This window comes from Salmo trutta, chromosome 1, assembly GCF_901001165.1.
Source record: "Salmo trutta chromosome 1, fSalTru1.1, whole genome shotgun sequence".
Lineage (NCBI taxonomy): Eukaryota > Metazoa > Chordata > Actinopteri > Salmoniformes > Salmonidae > Salmo > Salmo trutta.
In genome coordinates, this window is record NC_042957.1 from 64,996,018 (window position 1) to 65,020,521 (window position 24,504).

At 45.3% G+C, this 24,504-nt stretch overlaps 1 protein-coding gene across 1 annotated transcript in view; it reads right to left on the reverse strand.

Moving 5' to 3' along the window:
* LOC115197362 (protein kinase C alpha type-like) overlaps positions 1-24,504 on the reverse strand; it is a 109,453-nt gene that overhangs the window by 15,382 nt on the left and 69,567 nt on the right. The window contains exon 3 of the mRNA XM_029758831.1: positions 6,795-6,877. Coding sequence (XP_029614691.1) covers positions 6,795-6,877 — 83 coding nt within the window. The remainder of the gene's footprint in view (positions 1-6,794; positions 6,878-24,504) is intronic.

Here is a 24,504-nt window from a genome sequence, read left to right on the forward strand (position 1 = left end):
CTGACCAGCAGATGGAGCTAGTGTTTTAGTTTTGGGGTCAGGACGTGGCAGGTTTGTGTTTGTATATGTTGGTTGGATGATTGGGACTTCCAATTGAAGGCAGGTGTGTATAGTTGCCTTTGATTGGAAGTCCTATATAGGTGTGTGTGTTTGTCTTTGGGGTTGTGGGGAATTGTTGTGTGCACTGCGTTTGTTTGAGCCTGCCACACTGTTGCGAGTATTGTTTGTTGTTTTGTTTTTTTTCTCAAGTGGATACCTTACATGTTTTTATCAGTAACAAACATGAGTGTCCACAATCCCACTGCGCCTTGGTCCTTCTATCTACCATACGACATATTCAACGACAAGTACGACTTGTTCGGTGACAGAATTCCCCACCAAAACAGGACCAAGCAGCGGAAGAAGGCTGGCAAGGACTGGGAGACCGAGAGGCACCCCCAAGAATTTTTTAGGGGGGGCACAAGGGCTGTGTGACGGAGCTGCCCGCCAGTCAACAGTCGTCGGAGCTGCCCGCCAGTCAACAGTCGTCGGAGCTGCCCGCCAGTCAACCATCACCAGAGCTGCCCGCCAGTCAACAGTCGTCAGAGCTGCCCGCCAGTCAACAGTCGTCAGAGCTGCCCGCCAGTCAACAGTCGTCAGAGCTGCCCGCCAGTCAACAGTCGCCAGAGAGGTCAGACTGCGCTGAACTGCCGGAGTGGCCAGACTGCGCTGAACTGCCGGAGTGGCCAGACTGCCCTGAACTGCCGGAGTGGCCAGACTGCCCTGAACTGCCGGAGTGGCCAGACTGCCCTGAACTGCCGGAGTGGCCAGACTGCCCTGAACTGCCGGAGTGGCCAGACTGCCCTGAACTGCCGGAGTGGCCAGACTGCCCTGAACTGCCGGAGTGGCCAGACTGCCCAGACTGTCCCGAGTTGCCAGACTGCCCAGACTGTCCCGAGTTGCCAGACTGCCCAGACTGTCCCGAGTTGCCAGACTGCCCAGACTGTCCCGAGTTGCCAGACTGCCCAGACTGTCCCGAGTTGCCAGACTGCCCAGACTGTCCCGAGTTGCCAGACTGCCCAGACTGTCCCGAGTTGCCAGACTGCCCCGACTGCCCCGAACTGCCAAAGTGGCCCGACTGCCTGGAACGGCCAGAACCGGAGCCACCTCCAGGATAGGTGGGTTGGGGAGGGAGGGTGTAGCACAGTGCAGTCGGTGACGGCAGCCACCCTCCCTTCCCTCCCTTATGGTTTAGGGGTTATTGTTTGTTGGGGTATTGGGGATTTTCTTGTGTTTCTTGTGTTTTTCTTTTTAGGTGCATTCCGGGGACTGCACCTTGAGGGGGGGGTACTGTCACGTCCTGACCAGCAGATGGAGCTAGTGTTTTAGTTTTGGGGTCAGGACTTGGCAGGTTTGTGTTTGTATATGTTGGTTGGATGATTGGGACTTCCAATTGAAGGCAGGTGTGTATAGTTGCCTTTGATTGGAAGTCCTATATAGGTGTGTGTGTTTGTCTTTGGGGTTGTGGGGAATTGTTGTGTGCACTGCGTTTGTTTGAGCCTGCCACACTGTTGCTGTTGTGAGTATTGTTTGTTGGTTTGTTTTTTTTCTCAAGTGGATACCTTACATGTTTTTATCAGTAATAAACATGAGTGTCCACAATCCCACTGCGCCTTGGTCCTTCTATCTACCATACGACATATTCAACGACAAGTACGACTTGTTCGGTGACACACACACACACACACACACACACACAATATCAAACCCATGCAGATGCAGAAGAGGCAATCAGATAGAAGAGCTCTGAACACAGCTAAAACAAGCTCCAGGAGAGTAATTGATATGAACAGACCAAAGACAGATGGTTCAAAAAAGGATTTACAAAAAGGAAACGCAGCAACACCAATATACATATAGAAAAATAATCATTGCAACATCAGTCTTGCAATCTGGACTGACACTAATCCCCAAATGACATTGCCTCAAACAATCTGGCTTTAAAGGCACAGTGAGTGAGCTTTGGCTGGTGGCCATTGTCATTATATACATGTATCTATACAGCCTGCATGGCTCGGGGAGCAGGGTTTCCAATGATTTCCATTCACTGGTTGCTCTTTGGAGGGATGCTTGACATGCAATACAGTAGAGTGTGTCACAGGTCCATCAGGTGAATGAAAGGTGACTGGAGAGAAAGAAGGACCACTTTTCACCAGTGCTTGACTCTGACTGAAATAGGTTCCAGTACTCATTACAAGTCAAGCACTGCTTTTACTATAGATGCTAATGTGAACCAACTCTCTTATTCTATCTCTGTGATTTCCCTGTGCTCTTTCCCTCTCTCTCTCTCTCTCTTTCGCCGTTTGTATCGATCAAAGTATTGATGATGTCATCCATGGTCTGAGGGTGGTACAGAGGTCATGACCCATAGCAGTGTGTTTGTGCGCATATACATACTGTATGTGTGTGCTTGCGTATATCATGCGTGAGTGTGTCTGCGCTCATTGCAAGTCCAGCCTCTAGCTTCCAGCCAGACGAAGGGGAGAGAGCGAGAGAGAGGGGGAAAGGACAGTGAGAGACCCATGACACCTGACTGAGTCAAGGGCCGGTGGGCAGGGATGGATGGATGGATGGATGAGTGAAGGGATGTGGAGGAGTGGAGGGATGGTAGTTAGTCATTCACACGGAGGTCAGGTGTGAAACAGCCACCATCTGTAGCCTGACTGTCTCAAGATTGTGGAGGATTCACCTCCATCATATTACTGTTCCTCCACCTCCACCATGTTACTGTTCCTCCACCATGTTACTGTTCCTCCACCTCCATCATATTACTGTTCCTCCACATCCACCATGTTACTGTTCCTTCACATCCACCATGTTACTGTTCCTCCACCATGTTACTGTTCCTCCACCTCCACCATGTTACTGTTCCTTCACATCCACCATGTTACTGTTCCTCCACCTCCATCATGTTGCTTTCATCTGTATCAAGTTTCTATCCTGGTCCTTCTAGATCAGTGAAGATGAGAAAAATAGAGGAGGAGAGGAAATAGAGGAGGAGAGGAAATAGAGGAGGAGAAGAAATAGAGGAGGAGAGGAAATAGAGGAGGAGAAGAAATAGAGGAGGAGAAGAAATAGAGGATGAGAAATAGAGGATGAGAAGAAATAGAGGAGGAGAGGAAATAGAGGAGGAGAGGAAATAGAGGAGGAGAAGAAATAGAGGAGGAGAGGAAATAGAGGAGGAGAGGAAATAGAGGAGGAGAAGAAATAGAGGAGGAGAAGAAATAGAGGAGGAGAAGAAATAGAGGAGGAGAGGAAATAGAGGAGGAGAGGAAATAGAGGAGGAGAGGAAATAGAGGAGGAGAAGAAATAGAGGAGGAGAAGAAATAGAGGAGGAGAGGAACTAGAGGAGGAGAAGAAATAGAGGAGGAGAGGAAATAGAGGAGGAGAGGAAATAGAGGAGGAGAAGAAATAGAGGATGAGAAGAAATAGAGGAGGAGAAGAAATAGAGGATGAGAAGAAATAGAGGAGGAGAAGAAATAGAGGAGGAGAAAAAATAGAGGATGAGAAGAAATAGAGGAGGAGAGGAAATAGAGGAGGAGAAAAATAGAGGAGAAGAGGAAATAGAGGAGGAGAGGAAATAGAGGAGGAGAGGAAATAGAGGAGGAGAAGAAATAGAGGAGGAGAGGAAATAGAGGAGGAGAAGAAATAGAGGAGGGGAGGAAATAGAGGAGGAGAAGAAATAGAGGAGGAGAGGAAATAGAGGAGGATAGGAAATAGAGGAGGAGAAGAAATAGAGGAGGAGAAGAAATAGAGGAGGAGAAGAAATAGAGGAGGAGAGGAAATAGAGGAGGAGAAGAAATAGAGGAGGAGAGGAAATAGAGGAGGAGAAGAAATAGAGGAGGGGAGGAAATAGAGGAGGAGAAGAAATAGAGGAGGAGAGGAAATAGAGGAGGAGAGGAAATAGAGGAGGAGAAGAAATAGAGGAGGAGAAGAAATAGAGGAGGAGAGGAAATAGAGGAGGAGAAGAAATAGAGGAGGAGAGGAAATAGAGGAGGAGAAGAAATAGAGGAGGAGAAGAAATAGAGGAGAAGAAATAGAGGAGGAGAAGAAATAGAGGAGGAGAGGAAATAGAGGAGGAGAGGAAATAGAGGAGGAGAGGAAATAGAGGAGGAGAAGAAATAGAGGAGGAGAGGAAATAGAGGAGGAGAGGAAATAGAGGAGGAGAGGAAGAAATGAAGAGGGATGGAAACCAGTCTGAGAAGTGGTGAGCACCAGTAGCAACCATCTTCCACTATTTTAGTATTCAGACAGGGCTGTCGCCTGTGCAACACTAAGTCCCCTGTTCTGTTTAAACAGTGCCCAGTGACTGGGTAGAGGCTGGACTGGGTACACAGAGCCAGCAGGAAACAGGCAGGCCTAAACAGGCTTGACAGGAGGGAACACTCACAGCCAGCAGCACAAGGGGTCCACGGGGTCTTGTGTGTGTGTGTGTGTGTGTGTGTGTGTGTGTGTGTGTGTGTGTGTGTGTGTGTGTGTGTGTGTGTGTGTGTGTGTGTGTGTGTGTGTGTGTGTAAAATACAACATCAAATCGAAGTTGTTCAAGTGGACTCAATGTTCAACTCAGTAAGAATACAGTGGTCATCATAAGTCATTATCCACACACTCACATCATATTAGCAGTGTTTATGTCTGACACATTTAGACCTGACGGAACAGGGGGTGTGTTTGTGTGTGCTTGCTTGCACAATCTGTGTGTGTTAATGTGTGTGTGTGTGTGTGTGTCTGCTAAGAAGGGAACAGTCTCGTTAGAAGGTCTTCCACAAAAAACAACAGCAAAACAAACATTTTAAAACGGTTATGATGGTTATTTGATTTCTTCATCTATAATCCTCAGTTACATGATTATACGGCAATTGTCCCAGCCCTATTTCTGATAGCCCAAACACTCACTTCTAATTGGCTGGCTGTGTGTGTTTGTTTGTGTTTGTACATGACTGATCAAAGTGTAGACAAGCAGCAAGCAGCACTGCACAAATGGGACAGAGGGATTCTTGTGTAGAGGATGTTTACATACAGTAGGCCAGGGACCGTCAACTAGATTCAGCCACGGGCCAAGTTCTTCTTCAGCGAACATAATTACAAAGAATTTGTAGACTGCAAATTGACCGCAAGAAGCCAAAACAGATATAATATTGGACTAAAACATAATAATTTCAAACCTTGCTTACATTTGTACACGATCACATACTGCATATCTCTCTATTATGGGTGGGAATGCTTTGGGCTGACAGTTGGGGAACCCTGCAGCAGCCTATACAGCTCTGAGTGGGTGTGTGTTCTAAGTGGATGTATGTTTGTGTTTATTCCGGCTGGTGTGCCAGGCCACAGTAACACGCCCTAAACAAACATCATCATGCTAATCATCATGGTCACAGTGTAAACACACACACACACACACACACACACACACACACACACACACACACACACACACACACACACACACACACACACACACACACACACACACACACACACACACACACACACACACAGCCAGGCAGAACACAGCGTTGCGGGTATGCTTGCCTTCCACAAACCAGAGCCACTTATCTAACCAAGGACACACACAGGCCTGGGGGAAGTAGAGAGGGACAGGGGAACTGACTGAGTGTGTACAGGGTCACACACATCCTAAACAGAGCTGTCCTCCATCAAGAAACACTGTGCCCTAACAGGCTCTGAAAGGGGATGTATGTGTGTGTTTTGTGATTGAGTGTGTGTGTGTGTGTGTGTGTGTGTGTGTGTGTGTGTGTGTGTGTGTGTGTAGGGACGATGGGGAGGGCCTGTGTTTGGCTCGCACATTGGTCCTCCTCATTAAATCAAGCAGGACAAACAATGCTGTTCATACATTACACACACAGTTATTTTGAGACAGTTTTCAAAGCCATTTGTCATACAGCATTTGCAGAGAGATGCTGGGAAGATCAAAGTCAGTGTGTGTTGTGTCAGTTTGAGACGTTTACTAATGAGACAGCTACAATTGACTACTCCTTATTTACACAGTGTAAGGTGTGCTTGTATATGGGAGAGAGCGAAAGAGAGAGAACGAGACAGACAGAGAGAGAGAAGGAGAGAGGAACAGAGAGAGAGAGAGGAGAGAGAGATTCGACATTCGACACAATTCGACGTACCAATTAGGATCTGGCTAAAAATACTTGAATCAGTTATAGAACCCATTGCCCGTTATGGTTGTGAGGTCTGGGGTCTGCTCACCAACCAAGAATTCACAAAATGGGACAAATACCAAATTGAGACTCTGCATGCAGAATTCTGCAAAAATATCCTCAGTATAAAACGTAAAGCACCAAATAATGTATGCAGAGCAGAATTAGGCCGATACCCGCTAATTATCAAAATTCAGAAAAGAGCAGCAAGATGTGTGACCTGTTGCCACAAGAAAAGGTCAACCAGTGAAGAACAAACACCACTGTAAATACAACCCATATTTATGTTTATTTATTTTCCCTTTTGTACTTTCACTATTTGCACATTGTTACAACACTGTATATATACATAATATGACATTTGAAATGTCTTTATTCTTTGGAACGTCTGTGAGTGTAATGTTTACTGTTCATTTTTGTTGTTTATTTCACTTTTGTTTATTATCTACTTCACTTGCTTTGGCAATGTTAACATATGTTTCCCATGCCAATAATGCCCCTTGGGAGGAGGTGGTGGAGGAGGAGGAGGAGGAGGAGGAGGGAGGGAGGGAGAGGGAGAGAGAGAGAGAAAGCACAGGAACTCACATCTGTGTCGGGGCCTTTGTCGGCTCCAGGGCAAGAGAAGGTGACAAACTCATGGCACCTTTTGTGGACCACAAAACAGCACACTGTAGGAGAGGGCAGAAGAGACATGGACAGTTAGACGGTAATCAGGAACATTTCCCTATCTTTCTCCCTTACACATGACATGTAAACACACAACATACACACACACCATGACCAATCCAACTCTCCCCACCCCCCTTCCCCAGCCACCCTCCCCCTCTTCCCCTCTAGGAGAGCATCCAAACTGTACACAATGGGTCATTAATAAAGGCCCTGACCAGTCATCCAGTCATCCTCTATACACCAGCTCCAGGCTGCAGTCAGCAGTCATTCAAACAGTGCCATCCAGAGAGATACTTATCCCGTCAAAACATTAGGGAGCTCCGGCCATTTTGGTTAAACTATCCCCACAGTCCCGTGTGGCTCAGTTGGTAGAGCGTGGTGTTTGCAACGCCAGGGTTGTGGGTTCGATTCCCATGGGGGACCAGTATGGAGAAAAACATGTATGAAATGTATGCATTCACTACTGTAAGTCACTCTGGATAAGAGCATCTGCTAAATGACCAGAAAATGTAAAAATGTAAAATATCATTGGAATTGCAACCCTCTGCATTCACAGTGCATTCTTCCATTACGCGTACTATTCCATCACATGTACAGCTTATTCTCAAGATCTTGCACACTAATGAGATGCTATTGAGCCCACACTACTACACTGTCTGAGCCAAGGACTGCATGCTTTCTGGTAAGTTTTAATTACAATACTGGTTGGGGTGAATATATTTTATATGACATACATGATATTTTGTTAACTAGTAAATATTAGCCTACAACAAAGTGTGTTTAAATAATTTCTAACTTGTTAACAATATCTGCTAATTCGTTTTTGCTACCATGTGGGTTTTAGCTTGCTTGAGCCTGCTAACTGAGGAGTGATAATTCACCCGTCTCCATACATGTTTCATTTTAAAACATTTATCTTACAAAAGAGTTGTTTAATCTAACTGCTTAACTATTTATCTGTACATGGAATCGTATTTGGGTATATTTTTACTCATTTTTTTCTAATCTTTACAGGAAAATGCCACAGACGCTGTCTGATGTGTGGAGACATTTTACTGCAGCTAATGTAGAAGGAAAAGCTGTGTACATTTGCAAATACTGTGCCAAATCATATGTGAAGAATGTAACAAAGATGCAGAATCATCTGGCTAAGTGCATAAAGTTCCCTCAGTGCTCACAACAAGCAACCTCTAACAAAAGTCCCTCTACTTCTATTGGAGGTGAAAATGATGAATCAGACACCTTATCGATAGCAACAGCTCATGGTCCTCCTGGAATCAGAAGTTTTTTTGACTCAATGGAGGAGCGTAGTCAGAGAAATACTGATGAATGTTTTGCTTGAGCTGTGTATGCAACTGGTTCACCTCTGATGCTCACAGGCAATGTGTATTGGAAGATACTTCTGAATGTTCTTCACCCAGCATACACCCCTCCAACCAGACATGCTTTATCTACTCATTTGCTGGATGTAGAGTTCAACAGAGTTCAAGTGAAGGTCAAGCAACTCATAGCGAAAGCAAACTGTATTGCAATCAACTCTGATGGGTGGTCGAATGTTCGTGGGCAAGGAATAATTCACTACATCATCTCCACCCCTCAACCAGTATTCTACAAGAGCACAGACACAAGGGACAACAGACCTTGCTTATATTTGTATAGGCTGCTTGGTCTAAAGTGGAGGAGTCCTACCCTCACATCACACCCATTGGCTGTGCTGCTCATGAATTGCATCTGCTCCTCAATGACATCATAGCACTGAAAACAATGGATACACTCTACAAGACAGCCAATGAAATGGTTAGGTATGTGAAGGGTCATCAAGTTATAGCAGCAATCTACCTCATCAAGCAAAGTGAGAAGAATAAGAGCACCACATTGAAGCTGCCCAGCAACACTCATTGGGGTGGTGTTGTCATCATGTTTGGCAGTCTCCTGGAGGGGAAGGAGTCTCTCCAAGAAATGGCCATATCACAGTCTGCCGATATGGACAGCCCCATCAAGAGGATCTTCCTGGATGATGTATTTTGGGAGAGAGTGGTAAGCAGCCTGAAACTCCTGAAACCTATAGCAGTAGCCATTGCACGGATTGAGGGAGACAATGCCATCCTGTCGGATGTTATGACTCTGCTTGCAGATGTAAGAGAAGAAATCCGTACTGCCCTGCCCACTTCACTGTTGCTTCAAGCAGAGGAAACTGCAGTTCTGAAATACATCAAAAAGCGTGAAGACTTCTGCGTGAAGCCCATACACGCCGCAGCGTACATGTTGGACACCAAGTATGCTGGCAAGAGCATCCTGTCTGGTGCAGAGATCAATAAGGCCTATGGTGTTATCACTACTGTGTCTCACCACCTTAGCCTGAATGAGGGCAAGGTTCTTGGCAGTCTGGCGAAGTTCACTTCCAAGCAAGGGCTTTGGGATGGAGATGCAATATGGCAGTCGTGCCAACATATCTCATCAGCCACCTGGTGGAAGGGACTTGAATCTGAGGTTTTTCCCCTGTTGCCTCCATCATCCTCTAAATCCCACTAACATCAGCCGCTTCAGAGTGCACTGGTCCTTGTTTGGGAACACACACACCAAAGCACGCAACAAGCTGACCAATACAAGGAATGAACAATTGGTGGTCATCCGGGCAAATTTGTGGCTTTTTGAGCCTGACAACGAGCCATCCTCAACAAGGTTGGAAAGTGACAGTGAAGATGAGGCCTCAGAGTCTGATGTTCAAGAGGTGGACATTGAGGAGGTCCAGGGAGAAGACATGGAAGCCTGAGAGGAAGACAACCAAAGCTTTAGTTGCTAGACTATCATTTTACAGATGTATGTTTGAAAACATTTTTGGATCATTGGAGATCATTCAATAATTAATTTATTTTGTTGTTCAGTGAAATCGTCCCATGTGAAGAGTCAAGAGTCAACTCATTTAATTAAAGTTCAATTCGTAACTAAATTGTTTTTTAATTATTTTTTAAGGATTTAATCATTTGCAATTATGTCTACTTATGATAAGGTAAAAGGTTTATGTTTCTGTCTCCATATGTTATGGTAAATATATCCAATGCAAAAAACATCTACATTTAGATGGTATTAATATTAATTTGCATATATTTACGTTAATTCCCATATATTCCCGTTAATTCCCAAATATTCCCATTAATTCCCACGGAAAGTTTCCACCTCTGAATATTCCCTAAAATGTGCAACCCTAGTCGTAACCACAGCATTAAATATATCTCTATGGTTATAACAGTTTGAATAATTCCTGTAGAACAGAATGCCATCGGGGGTACGCCAAATAAAAATGTGATTAAAATGTTGGGTTTTTTGTACAAAAAAATGGTTTTACTTTTCTTTTTAAACTAATTCTTCACATTTTCAAAGTGGGAAATCTGAGAATTGTAGTTCTTCTTTTGAATCCCTATCAAAATTACAGTGTCTGTGGGGTCACGTTGCACTTCCTAAGGCTTCCATTGGCTGTCAACAGCCTTTAGAAACGTGTTTCATCCTTCTCCTGTTACTGGGCAGAAACTAGGAGCTCAGTCAATGAGTGGACTGCCTGGGACCAGTGAGTTGTTTACTGCGCAGGCATATTTGGCGCACCGCTCCTTCTTTTTCCTCTGTAATGAATACGCTATTGTCCGGTTGGAATATTATCTGCGTTTTATGTTAAAAAGACCCTAAGGATTGATTGTAAACAACATTTGACATGTTTCTACGAACAGTAATGGAACTATTTGACTTTTCGTGTCTGGATTTACGCTCGCGCGTTATGCCTTTGGATAGTGATCTGAACGCACGAACAAAACGGAGGTATTTGGACATAAATATGGAGTATTTCGAACAAAAAGAAAATTTCTTGTGGAAGTAGGAATCCTGGGAGTGCATTCTGACGAAGATCAGCAAAGGTAAGAGAATATTTATAATACTAATTCTGAGTTTAGTTGACCCCAGAACTTGGCGGGTATCTGTATAGCTTGCTTTGATGGCTGAGCTATGTACTCAGAATATTGAAAAATGTGCTTTCTCCGTAAAGCTATTTTGAAATCTGACACAGCGGTTGCATTAAGGAGAAGTGTATCTATAATTCTTTCAATAACTGTTGTAAATTTTATCGATATTTTTGTAAATTGATGTGCTCATTCACCGGAAGTTTTGGTGGGAATACATTTTCTGAACATCACGCGTCAATGTAAAATGGCGTTTTTGGATATAAATATGAAATTTATTGAGCAAAACATACATGTATTGTGAAACATGAAGTCCTATGAGTGCCATCTGATGAAGATCATCAAAGGTTAGTGAATATTTTAGCTGTATTGTGATGCATGTCCTTGCTTAGAAAATGGCTGTGTGGTTTTTCTTGTGAAGTTTATGTCCTAACATAATCTAATTTCATAGCCTTTTTGAAATCGGACGATGTGGTTAGATTAACGAGAAGTTTATCTTTAAAATGGTGTAAAATAGTTGATTGTTTGAGAAAATGAAATTATGAGATTTGTGCTGTTTTGTATTTCACGCCATGCTATTTCACTGGCTGTTGAATAGAGTGTCCCGCAGGTGGCTAGCGTCCCACGTAGCCCATAGAAGTTAACAAGGACAACACACAGGTCCTTCCATCATTGTATAATTTTTGGTGTGCAAATGAACTCAAGCTTATGGACAATGTCAAATGTGATATAGCGAAGCACCTGAGGGAGTTGGGTGCGCAATTACGCAGGTACTTTCCCGAAACGGACGACACAAACAACTGGATTCGTTATCCCTTTCATGCCCTGCTTCCAGTCCACTTAACGATATCTGAACAAGAGAGCCCCATCGAAATTGCAATAAGCAGTTCTGTGAAAATATAATTTAATCAGAAGCCACTGCCAGAGTATCCTGCCTTGGCGAATCGCGCTGTTAAGACACTGATGCCCTTTGCAACCACGTACCTATGTGAGAGTGGATTCTCGGCCCTCACTAGCATGAAAACTAAATACAGTCACAGACTGTGTGTGGAAAATGATTTAAGACTGAGACTCTCTCCAATACAACCCAACATTGCAGAGTTATGTGCATCCTTTCAAGCACACCCTTCTCATTAACCTGTGGTGAGTTATTCACAATTTTCGATGAACAAATAAAGGTTTATATGTAAGATGGCTAAATAAAGAGCAAAATGATTCATTATTACAATATTATTATTTGTGCCCTGGTCCTATAAGAGCTCTTTGTCACTTCCCACGAGCCGGGTGGGAAGTGACAAAAACTCACAATCATTCTTATGTTTAATAAATGTATCATATAGTGTGTGTGTGGGAGGCTTACAATGATGGCAAAAAACAACATTTGAGAGTGCGCTGACCCTGGTACTAGAGGGGGTACACAGCTGGAGGATGAATGTTTGAAGGGGTACGGGACTATAAAAAGTTTGGGAACCACTGCTGTAGAAGACACTTGTCAGAAAGTAGAATACATGGTACAGTAGGTTGGTAGATAGTTTAGATGTTTTATTTTGATGCCAGGTTGTATTGGACCCAAGTAATGAACCACCACTCTCCAAGGCTCTCACTTCCACTTGTTTACCACCAAGACAGTGTGTGTGTGTGTGTGTGTGTGTGTGTGTGTGTGTGTGTGTGTGTGTGTGTGTGTGTGTGTGTGTGTGTGTACACAGGTGTTTGTGTGTGCATACGTTCTGTGGGAGTCATGGTGATGATCAACAGACCTAGTCAATACCTCTCGTAAAGAAAGGAGAGGATAAGCAAGACAATTACCAAGCAAATCAATAATTCATGTTTTGGGAATGACTGTGCACAGCAGTCACTGTGGAGTGTGCATGCCGTCAGTTAATCTCTGGCAGTTAGCACTGTGTATCTATCTGTAGGCTGTTGTGTAATTGGACAACTGGGTGCTTTTAAAAGTGGCTGAGTCCTGGTATACAGTATACAGTGGAACAGAGACCTTCTGTCAATTCCCACTCAAATTTGAGAGCTCTTCAACATTGAGAGACTGATAGTCAATCATCACCACCACCACAACCATCACCATCATTATCACCATCACCACCACAACCATCACTATCATCATCATCATCATCCCCACCACCACCACCATCATCACCACCCCAACCATCATCATCACCACAACAACCATCATCATCACCACCACCACAACCATCATCATCATCACCACAACAACCATCATCATCATCATCCCCACCACCACAGCTATCATGCACATCACTACCACCACCACAACCATCATCATCATCATCATCATCCCCACCACAATCATCATCATCATCATCACCACCACCACCACTACAACCATCATCATCATCCCCACCACCACTACAACCACCACAACCATGATCATCATCATAACCACCACTACCACAACCATCATCATCATCACCACCACAACCATCATCATCATCATCACCACCACAGCCATCATCATCATCATCCCCACCACAAACATCACCATCATCAGCATAATCATCACCACCACAACCCCACAACCATCATTATCATCATCACCACCACAGCCATCATCATCATCATCCCCACCACAAACATCACCATCATGAGCATAGTCATCACCACCTCAACCATCATCATCATCACTACCGCCACTACAACCATCAACATCATCCCCACCACAACCATCATCATCATCATCCCCACCACAACCATCATCATCATCACTACCACCACCACAACCATCAACATCATCATCATCATCCCCACCACAACCACAACCATCATCATCATCACCCCCACAACCATCACCATCATCCTCACCACCACCACCACCACAACAATCATCATCACTACCACAACCATCATCATCCCCACCACAGCCATCATCATCGTCATCATCCCCATCACAACCATCACCATCATCCCACCACAACAACCATCATCATCATCATCATCAACCCCATCACAACCACAACCATCATCATCATCACCCCCACAACCATCACCATCATCCTCACCACCACCACCACCACCACAACAATCATCATCACTACCACCACTATAACCATCATCATCATCATCATCATTACCAGAACCATCATCTTCACCACCACCACCACCACAACCATCATCATCACCACCACTATAACCATCATCATCATCATTACCAGAACCATCATCATCACCACCACCACCATCATCATCATCATCATCACCACCACAGCTATCATCATCATCATTATCACCACCACAGCCATCATCATCATCATCACCACCACAGCTATCATCATCATCATTATCACCACCACAGCCATCATCATCATCATCATCACCACCACAGCCATCATCATCATCATCATCACCACCACAGCCATCATCATCATCACCACCACAGCTATCGTCATCATCATCCCCACCACAGCCATCATCATCATCATCATCATCATCCCCATCACAACCATCACCATCATCATCATCCCCACCACAACAACCATCATCATCATCATCATCCCCACCACCACAACAACCATCATCATCATCACCACCACAACAACGATCATCATCATCACCACCACAACCATCACCATCATCCTCATCATCACCACCACCACAACCATCACCATCATCATCATCCCCACCACCACAACAACCATCATCATCATCATCCCCACCACAACAATCATCATCACCACCACCACTATAACCATCATCATCATCATCATTACCAGAACCATCATCACCACCACCACCACCATCACCAACCATCATCACCATTATCACCACCATCACCACAACTATCATCATCACCACCACCACCACTAGAACCATCATCATCATCCCCACCACCACTACAACCACCACAACCATCATCATCATCATCATAACCACCACCACCACAACTATCATCACCACCACAGCCATCATCATCATCACCACCACAGCCATCATCATCATTACCACCACAACCATCATCATCATCCCCACCACAACCATCATCATCATCATCACCACCACAACCATCATCATCATCATCACCACCACAACCATCAACATCATCATCCCCACCCCAACCATCATCATCACCACAACAACCATCATCATCACCACCACCACAACCATCATCATCATCACCACAACAACCATCATCATCATCATCCCCACCACCACAGCTATCATGCACATCACTACCACCACCACAACCATCATCATCATCATCATCATCCCCACCACAATCATCATCATCATCATCACCACCACCACCACTACAACCATCATCATCATCCCCACCACCACTACAACCACCACAACCATGATCATCATCATAACCACCACTACCACAACCATCATCATCATCACCACCACAACCATCATCATCATCATCACCACCACAGCCATCATCATCATCATCCCCACCACAAACATCACCATCATCAGCATAATCATCACCACCACAACCCCACAACCATCATTATCATCATCACCACCACAGCCATCATCATCATCATCCCCACCACAAACATCACCATCATGAGCATAGTCATCACCACCTCAACCATCATCATCATCACTACCGCCACTACAACCATCAACATCATCCCCACCACAACCATCATCATCCCCACCACAACCATCATCATCATCACTACCACCACCACAACCATCAACATCATCATCATCATCCCCACCACAACCACAACCATCATCATCATCACCCCCACAACCATCACCATCATCCTCACCACCACCACCACCACAACAATCATCATCACTACCACAACCATCATCATCCCCACCACAGCCATCATCATCGTCATCATCCCCATCACAACCATCACCATCATCCCACCACAACAACCATCATCATCATCATCATCAACCCCATCACAACCACAACCATCATCATCATCACCCCCACAACCATCACCATCATCCTCACCACCACCACCACCACCACAACAATCATCATCACTACCACCACTATAACCATCATCATCATCATCATCATTACCAGAACCATCATCTTCACCACCACCACCACCACAACCATCATCATCACCACCACTATAACCATCATCATCATCATTACCAGAACCATCATCATCACCACCACCACCACCACCACCATCATCATCATCATCATCACCACCACAGCTATCATCATCATCATTATCACCACCACAGCCATCATCATCATCATCACCACCACAGCTATCATCATCATCATTATCACCACCACAGCCATCATCATCATCATCATCACCACCACAGCCATCATCATCATCATCATCACCACCACAGCCATCATCATCATCACCACCACAGCTATCGTCATCATCATCCCCACCACAGCCATCATCATCATCATCATCATCATCCCCATCACAACCATCACCATCATCATCATCCCCACCACAACAACCATCATCATCATCATCATCCCCACCACCACAACAACCATCATCATCATCACCACCACAACAACGATCATCATCATCACCACCACAACCATCACCATCATCCTCATCATCACCACCACCACAACCATCACCATCATCATCATCCCCACCACCACAACAACCATCATCATCATCATCCCCACCACAACAATCATCATCACCACCACCACTATAACCATCATCATCATCATCATTACCAGAACCATCATCACCACCACCACCACCACCATCACCAACCATCATCACCATTATCACCACCACCACCACAACTATCATCATCACCACCACCACCACTAGAACCATCATCATCATCCCCACCACCACTACAACCACCACAACCATCATCATCATCATCATAACCACCACCACCACAACTATCATCACCACCACAGCCATCATCATCATCACCACCACAGCCATCATCATCATTACCACCACAACCATCATCATCATCCCCACCACAACCATCATCATCATCATCACCACCACAACCATCATCATCATCATCACCACCACAACCATCAACATCATCATCCCCACCACAACCATCATCATCACCACCACAGCCACCATCACCATTGTCATCATCCCCATCACAACCATCACCATCATCCCACCACAACAACCATCATCATCATCATCATCCCCACCACCGCCACAACAATCATCATCACCACCACCACTATAACCATCATCATCATCATCATTACCAGAACCATCATCACCACCACCACCACCATCACCAACCATCATCACCATTATCACCACCACCACCACCACCACCACAACCATCATCATCACCACCACCACTAGAACCATCATCATCATCCCCACCACCACTACAACCACCACAACCATCATCATCATCATCATAACCACCACCACCACAACCATCATCACCACCACAGCCATCATCTTCATCACCACCACAGCCATCATCATCATTACCACCACAACCATCATCATCATCCCCACCACAACTATCATCATCACCACCACCACCACTAGAACCATCATCATCATCCCCACCACCACTACAACCACCACAACCATCATCATCATCATCATAACCACCACCACCACAACTATCATCACCACCACAGCCATCATCATCATCACCACCACAGCCATCATCATCATTACCACCACAACCATCATCATCATCCCCACCACAACCATCATCATCATCATCACCACCACAACCATCATCATCATCATCACCACCACAACCATCAACATCATCATCCCCACCACAACCATCATCATCACCACCACAGCCACCATCACCATTGTCATCATCCCCATCACAACCATCACCATCATCCCACCACAACAACCATCATCATCATCATCATCCCCACCACTGCCACAACAATCATCATCACCACCACCACTATAACCATCATCATCATCATCATTACCAGAACCATCATCACCACCACCACCACCATCACCAACCATCATCACCATTATCACCACCACCACCACCACAACCATCATCATCACCACCACCACTAGAACCATCATCATCATCCCCACCACCACTACAACCACCACAACCATCATCATCATCATCATAACCACCACCACCACAACCATCATCACCACCACAGCCATCATCTTCATCACCACCACAGCCATCATCATCATTACCACCACAACCATCATCATCATCCCCACCACAACCATCATCATCACCACCACAACCATCATCATCATCATCACCACCACAACCATCAACATCATCATCCCCACCACAACCATCATCATCCCCACCACAGCCATCATCACCATTGTCATCATCCCCATCACAACCATCACCATCATCCCACCACAACAACCATCATCATCATCAACATCCCCACCACCACCACAACCATCATCATCATCACCACCACTATAACCATCATCATCATCATTACCAGAACCATCATCATCACCACCACCACAACCATCATCATCACCACCACCACAGCCATCATCATCACCACCACCACCAACAACCATCATCACCACCACCAACCATCATCATCACCACCACAGCCATCATCATCATCATCACCACCACAGCCATCAACATCATCATCATTACCACCACAACCATCATCATCATCCCCACCACAACCATCATCATCACCACCACAACCATCATCATCATCATCACCACCACAACCATCAACATCATCATCCCTACCACAACCATCATCATCACCACCACAGCCATCATCACCATTGTCATCATCCCCATCACAACCATCACCATCATCCCACCACAACAACCATCATCATCATCAACATCCCCACCACCACCACAACCATCATCATCATCACCACCACTATAACCATCATCATCATCATTACCAGAACCATCATCATCACCACCACCACAACCATCATCATCACCACCACCACAGCCATCATCATCACCACCACCACCAACAACCATCATCACCACCACCACCACCAACCATCATCATCATCACCACCACAGCCATCATCATCATCATCATCACCACCACAGCCATAAACATCATCATCATCACCACCACAACCATAATTATCATCACTACCGCCACCACAACCATCAACATCATCATCATCACCATCACAGCCATCATCATCACCACCATTATCATCACCACCACCACAACCATCATCATCATCAACATCGTCATCCTATCTGAATCTCTAAGTGTGCAGTATGCATCAGAGATGTTTCCATGGTAATCTGCTGGTTTCTGCTGAGAAGGGAAAAGAGGATGAATTCATCTTCCTGAGTAATAAAGGTACAGAAAAAAGAGTATAAATAAAAAGCTCAGCAAATATCTCTCAGTGTGATTTATTCCTGCTCACTCTCTGTCACCACCTCCAATTGTCATGCCCACATCAGGTAAACACAGAGATGAGAACACACACACACACACACCCCACTACTGTGATGGGAAGCATAACAAACACACTCCACTACTGTGATGGGGAGCATAACAAACACACCCCACTACTGTGATGGGGAGCATAACAAACACACTCCACTACTGTGATGGGGAGCATAACAAACACACTCCACTACTGTGATGGGGAGCATAACAAACACACCCCACTACTGTGATGGGGAGCATAACAAACACACTCCACTACTGTGATGGGGAGCATAACAAACACACCCCACTACTGTGATGGGGAGCATAACAAACACACTCCACTACTGTGATGGGGAGCATAACAAACACACTCCACTACTGTGATGGGGAGCATAACAAACACACCCCACTACTGTGATGGGGAGCATAACAAACACACTCCACTACTGTGATGGGGAGCATAACAAACACACCCCACTACTGTGATGGGGAGCATAACAAACACACCCCACTACTGTGATGGGGAGCATAACAAACACACCCCACTACTGTGATGGGGAGCATAACAAACACACTCCACTACTGTGATGGGGAGCATAACAAACACACCCCACTACTGTGATGGGGAGCATAACAAACACACCCCACTACTGTGATGGGGAGCATAACAAACACACCCCACTACTGTGATGGGGAGCATAACAAACACACCCCACTACTGTGATGGGGAGCATAACAAACACACCCCACTACTGTGATGGGGAGCATAACAAACACACCCCACTACTGTGATGGGGAACATAACAAACACACCCCACTACTGTGATGGGGAGCATAACAAACACACCCCACTACTGTGATGGGGAGCATAACAAACACACCCCACTACTGTGATGGGGAGCATAACAAACACAGCTCATTGCAAAGTGGCGTTGATGATGAAGCCTGCCTTCCGTTGCCGTTTGAAGCCATTTTCAAAACAACTGGGAACTCGTAAATCTCCGACTTCATTGTGTTCAAGACCACTGGGAAATTGGGAAAAACGAGCTCCGACAAGGAAAAAAAGTTTTGAACGGTTATCCAACTCGGAATTCCAACTCGGGAACTGACGTCATGATTTCCAGGAATACCCAGTTGTCTTGAAAGCACCACAAGATGCTGCAGCAGCAGCTCAAGTGCTGTTACAGATTTTCCACTCAATGGCTCGGAATTCTGTATGTCATAGGCATGTGATAAATATGATACATAAAGAATATATGCCAATTTAATTCCACAAAATTATGCAAATTGACCTATAGACCGATAAGCAAGACCAGTCAAATGTATTTATATCGACTGTTATTTCCATCAATAAATTGGCAATTTTTTTTCTGAAAACCCTGACACACACACACACACACACACACACACACACACACACACACACACACTCAATCTATAAGGTTTTGTCTTCCATTATCCTGTTCCTCCCACAAAACACCTTTCCACAGCTTGTGCTGACTCCAGGTATTATTCTGCTAATTAACTGCCAATTTGACTGGTATTCAGAGTGTGACTTTCTTCTTCTGTGTGAATGCAGCTCAGATGTTCTCTTGGGTGATATTTGCAGGGTAAATATCAGAGGATATGGTTGTAGCTACCATGGAGATGAGAGAAATCTCTGGAACACTCTGTGGGGTAACCCTGGAGATAGAACACTGGGGCTTTGATCTAAGCTTAGAGTCAACAGCTATAGCTTCCAAGGCTAATAAAGGTATTTTGTAATCAATGTTCCCATAATATTTGTGTCCCAAAGTGCTCCATAAACATTGCGTGAAACTTTGTACAACAGGTGGATAACCAAGAGGAGGTACAGACACAGCAGTGTTCATAAATTCTGGTCCTGAGGACCCACAAGGTGTGCATGATGTTGTACCAGCCAAGCTCTCTTAGCTCGAGGTGAACCAGATGTGTTAAAACTGATCTTCCAAGATGGCGTAGGAGTGGGATGTCTGTTTTCATTGTCTTGTTCCGTCCCTTGTATATATATTTTTTTCTTTGTATATTTGGAATATTTTTTTATCTTTTTTTCAATCTATGGACTGAACATACTCTCCTGCAATGCGCCTCACCCAATGTGGTATGGATTCTTTACACTTTAGAACCTGGAACCCCCTTCAGAAGCTAGCCAGCTAACTAGCTACTAGCTAGTAGTCAGTTAACCACTGCTAGCGGTCATCACCGTTAACTCGGACATCTGCCAGCCTCAGCACGGTCAACTCCTGCCAGCCTGCACAGCGCGATATCAACCCAGAGCATACCGGACTGCTTTTCTCTACCACATCTCCAGATTCCTACCGCAAGCTCTGAACCTTTACTCCGGATCATCGCAGCTAGCTAGCTGCAATCCGAGTGGCTAATCCAGGCTAACGTCTCTGTTCCGAAGCAAGCACCAGTTAGCCTGGAGCTAGCCTTGAACTAGGCCCATCTCCTGGCTAGCCGAAGAGATCCATCAAGCAATTCCTGGGCTTCAATTACCTCTTTTTCCAATTGGCCTGGACCCTTTGCTGCCGACATAGAACCCCGCCGATCCATCACGACTGGTCTGCCAACGTAATCGTCTGAGGGGGTTTCAACAGGCTCTCACGTTGCAACGTCCCCATGAGGCCCATCTGCTAGCCTGCTGCTAGCCCCGGCCTGCTAGCTGTCTGAATCGCGGTGCCTCCAGCACGCCTAGCTACTCACTGGACCCTATGATCACTTGGCTACACATGCCTCTCCCTAATGTCAATATGGCTTGTCTATTGCTGTTTTGGTTAGTAATTTTTGTCTTATTTCACTGTAGAGCCTCCAGCCCTGCTCAGTATGCCTTAGCTAGCCCTTATGTTCCACCCCCCACACATGAGGTGACCGCACCTGGCTTAAATGGTGCCTCTAGAGACAAAACCTCTCTCATCATCACTCAATGCCTAGGCTTACCTCCACTGTACTCACATCCTACCATACCCTTGTCTGTACATTATGCCTTGAATCTATTCTTCCGCGCCCAGAAACTTGCTCCTTTTACTGTCTGTTCTGAATGCACTAGACAACCAGTTCTTTAGCCTTTAGCCGTACCCTTATCCTACTCCTCCTCTGTTACTCTGGTGATGTAGAGGTTAACCCAGGCCCTGCAGCCCCCAGCACCACTTCTATTCCTCAGGCGCTCTCATTTGTTGACTTCTGTAACCGTAAAAACATTGGTTTCATGCATGTTAACATTAGAAGCCTCCTCCCTAAGTTTGTTTTATTCACTGCTTTAGCACACTCCGCCAACCCAGATGTCCTAGTCGTGTCTGAATAGTGGCTTAGAAAGGCCACCAAAAATCCTGAAATTTCAATCCCTAACTATAATATTTTCCGACAGGATAGAACTGCCAAAGGGGGCGGAGTTGCAATCTACTGCAAAGATGGCCTGCAGAGTTCTGTCATACTATCCAGGTCTGTGCCCAAACAATTCAAGCTTCTACTTTAAAAATTCACCTTTCCAGAAACAAGTCTCTCACCGTTGCCGCTTGTTATAAACCCCTGACAGCCCCCAGCTGTGCCCTGGACACCATATGTGAATTGATCGCCCCCCTTCTATCTTCAGAGTTCGTACTGTTAGGTGACTTAAACTGGGACATGCTTAACACCCCGGCTGTCCTACAATCTAAGTTAGATGTCGTCAATCGCACACAAATTATCAAGAAACCTACCAGGTACAACCCTAAATCCGTAACCATGGGCACCCTCTTAGATAGCATCCTGCCCAACTTGCCCTCTACATACACCTCTGCTGTCCAACCAGGGTCTCAGCAATCACTGCCTCATTACCTGCGTGCATAATGATCCGCGGTCAAACGACCACCCCTCATCACTGTCAAATGCTCCCTAAAACACTTCAGCGAGCAGGCCTTTCCAATCAACCTGGCCCGGGTATCCTGGAAGGATATTGACCTCATCCCATCAGTAGACGATGCCTGGTTGCTCTTCAAAAGTACTTTCCTCTCCATCTTAAATAAGCATGCCCCATTCAAAAAATGTAGAACTAAGAACAGATATAGCCCTTGGAACACCCCAGACTTGACTGCCCTTGACCAGCACAAAAACATCCTGTGGCATTCTGCATTAGCATCGAATAGCCCCCTCGATATGCAACTTTTCAGGGAAGTCAGGAACCAATATACTCAGTCAGTTAGGAAAGCTAAGGCAAGCTTTTTCAAGCAGAATTTTGCTTCCTGTAGTAGTAATTCCAAAAAGTTTTGGGACTCTGTAAAGTCCATGGAGAATAAGAGCACCTCCTCCAAGCTGCCCACTGCACTGAGGATAGGAAACACTGTCACCACCGATATATCTATGATAATCGATCATTTCAATAAGCATTTTTCCAAGGCTGGCCATGCTTTCCACCTGGCTACCCTATCCCGGCCAACATCTCAGCACCCCCAGCAGAAACTTGTCCAAATGCCCCCCTTCACCCAAATCCAGACAGCTGATGTTCTGAAAGAACTGCAAAATCTGGACCCCTACAAATCAGCTGGGCTAGACAATCTGGACTCTCTCTTTCTAAAATTATCCACCGAAATTGTTGCAACCCCAGTTACTAGTCTATTCAACCTCTGTTTTGTATCGTCTAAGATCCCCAAAGATTGGAAAGCTGCCACAGTCATCCCCCTCTTCAAAGGGGGACACACTCTAGACCCTGCCTTTCTAAAATCTTCGAAAGCCAAGTTAACAAACAGATCACCCAACCATTTCGATTCCCACCGTACCTTCTCCACCATGCAATCTGGTTTCCGAGCTGGTCATGGGTGCACCTCAGCCACGCTCAAGGTCCTAAATTATATAATCGATAAAAAACAGTACTGTGCAGCCGTCTGGTCAAGGCTTTCGACTCTGTCAATCACCGCATTCTTATCAGCAGACTCAATAGCCTTGGTTTCTCAAATGACTGCCTTGCCTGGTTCACCAACTATTTCTCTGATAGAGTTCAGTGTGTCAAATCGGAGGGCCTGTTGTCCGGACTTCTGGCAGTCTCTATGGGGGTGCTACAGGGTTCAATTCTCTGCCGACTCTTTTCTCTGTATATATCAATGATGTCGTTCTTGCTGCTGTTGATTCTCTGATCCACCTCAATGCAGATGACACCATTCTGTATACATTTACATTTACGTCATTTAGCAGACGTTCTTATCCAGAGCGACTTACAAATTGGTGCATTCACCTTATCCAGTGGAACAACCACTTTACAATAGTACATCTATATCTTTTTTCTTGGGGGGGGTATTCCTTAAAGAATATACATCCGGCCCTTCTTTGGACACTGTGCTAACAAACCTCCAAACGA